The sequence below is a fragment of the Aplysia californica genome, unplaced genomic scaffold (genome assembly GCF_000002075.1).
Source record: "Aplysia californica isolate F4 #8 unplaced genomic scaffold, AplCal3.0 scaffold01341, whole genome shotgun sequence".
In the NCBI taxonomy this organism is placed as follows: domain Eukaryota; kingdom Metazoa; phylum Mollusca; class Gastropoda; order Aplysiida; family Aplysiidae; genus Aplysia; species Aplysia californica.
Window position 1 is genome coordinate 14,495 of NW_004798611.1, and position 1,210 is coordinate 15,704.

Consider the following 1,210-nt stretch of genomic DNA (forward strand, 5'->3'; position numbering starts at 1 on the left):
GGCTGCGTCGTTGCTTTTTTGTTTGTTTGTTTGTTGTTGTTTTTTTGGTCATACAAGCACACCCATTGGTACTATCGATTACTATTGTTGTATCGCGTCACTATTGTTGTATCGCGTCACTATTGTTGTATCGCGTCACTATTGTTGTATCGCGTCACTATTGTTGTATCGCGTCACTATTGTTGTATCGTGTCACTATTGTTGTATCGCGTCACTATTGTTGTATCGCGTCCTCTAACTGTACCAGTCTCCCCCCACCCCCCAACCCCCACCCCTCTCAGAGATGTCTGTCCCCTTCTACCTGGCTTGTCGACTGGGGCCTAACGACTTCCAGACCGTGGACCGGGAGTTTGTGAAGCTTCTCAGTGACGTCACAGGCCTGGCGCCTGACGTGTTCTCCGTGTCCTACAAGTTTGAGTTCACACATCTGGAGGACGGGTATGTGTACATCTGGAGGACGGGTACGGGCTGGTGCACGTGAGATAGTTACTGGGTGTGGGGCATAGATGCGTGCTGTTCTTTAGAGTATGTATCTATATAACTCCAAATGTCTTGTAATTAAATTCCTGCATGTGGTTGAATGATGCATCTGATGTGATATATACATTTTGTCAGCTTTACTTTTCTTTTCTTATTGAAATTTAATAAGAGTTATATATAATTTAAATTTGTATGTATACCTGCATGTGTTTTAATGGTCCTGTACAGCCCAAAATATTTCCCCTTGGGATACCAAGGTACACAAATCTGGAGGTATGTTTAGTGTCCTACAAGTTTGAGTTCACCCATCAGGAGGACGGGGACGGGCTGGGGCACGGGAGATAGGCTCGCTTTTTAGGACAAGCGGACTAACTCAGATTTCGGGGGATTCCAGAAATCTTGACCGACACCAAAAGTGGGCATTGCCCTTCCTATAGGAGAAGTTTGGTTTCATTGGTGTGTATATGTTTGGTTATGGAGAAAACTCTCCTTGTCTTTTAAAGAAACTGAACAAGGGGCAAAAATTTTACCTTCGATTTTCTCAAAACAGAATTTTTCGGAATAGCCTCCTTGTGCTTGAAAGTGACCAATAGTTACTGAACGTTTTCTGTGCGTGATTATGTTTGAGTGTGTTTGTGCATGCATGTGTGTGTGTGTGTGTGTATGTGTGTTTGTGTGTGTGTGTGTGTTTGTGTGTATGTGTGTGTGTGTGTGAGTGTGTGTGTGTGTG

General features: G+C 43.9%; 1 protein-coding gene across 1 annotated transcript in view; it reads left to right on the forward strand.

Annotated features, from left to right (window-relative positions):
* Positions 1-1,210, forward strand: part of LOC101861413 (protein jagged-1) — a gene marked incomplete at its 5' end in the record, with an annotated part of 29,209 nt that overhangs the window by 13,509 nt on the left and 14,490 nt on the right. The window contains 1 exon segment of the mRNA XM_035973514.1: positions 282-438. Coding sequence (XP_035829407.1) covers positions 282-438 — 157 coding nt within the window.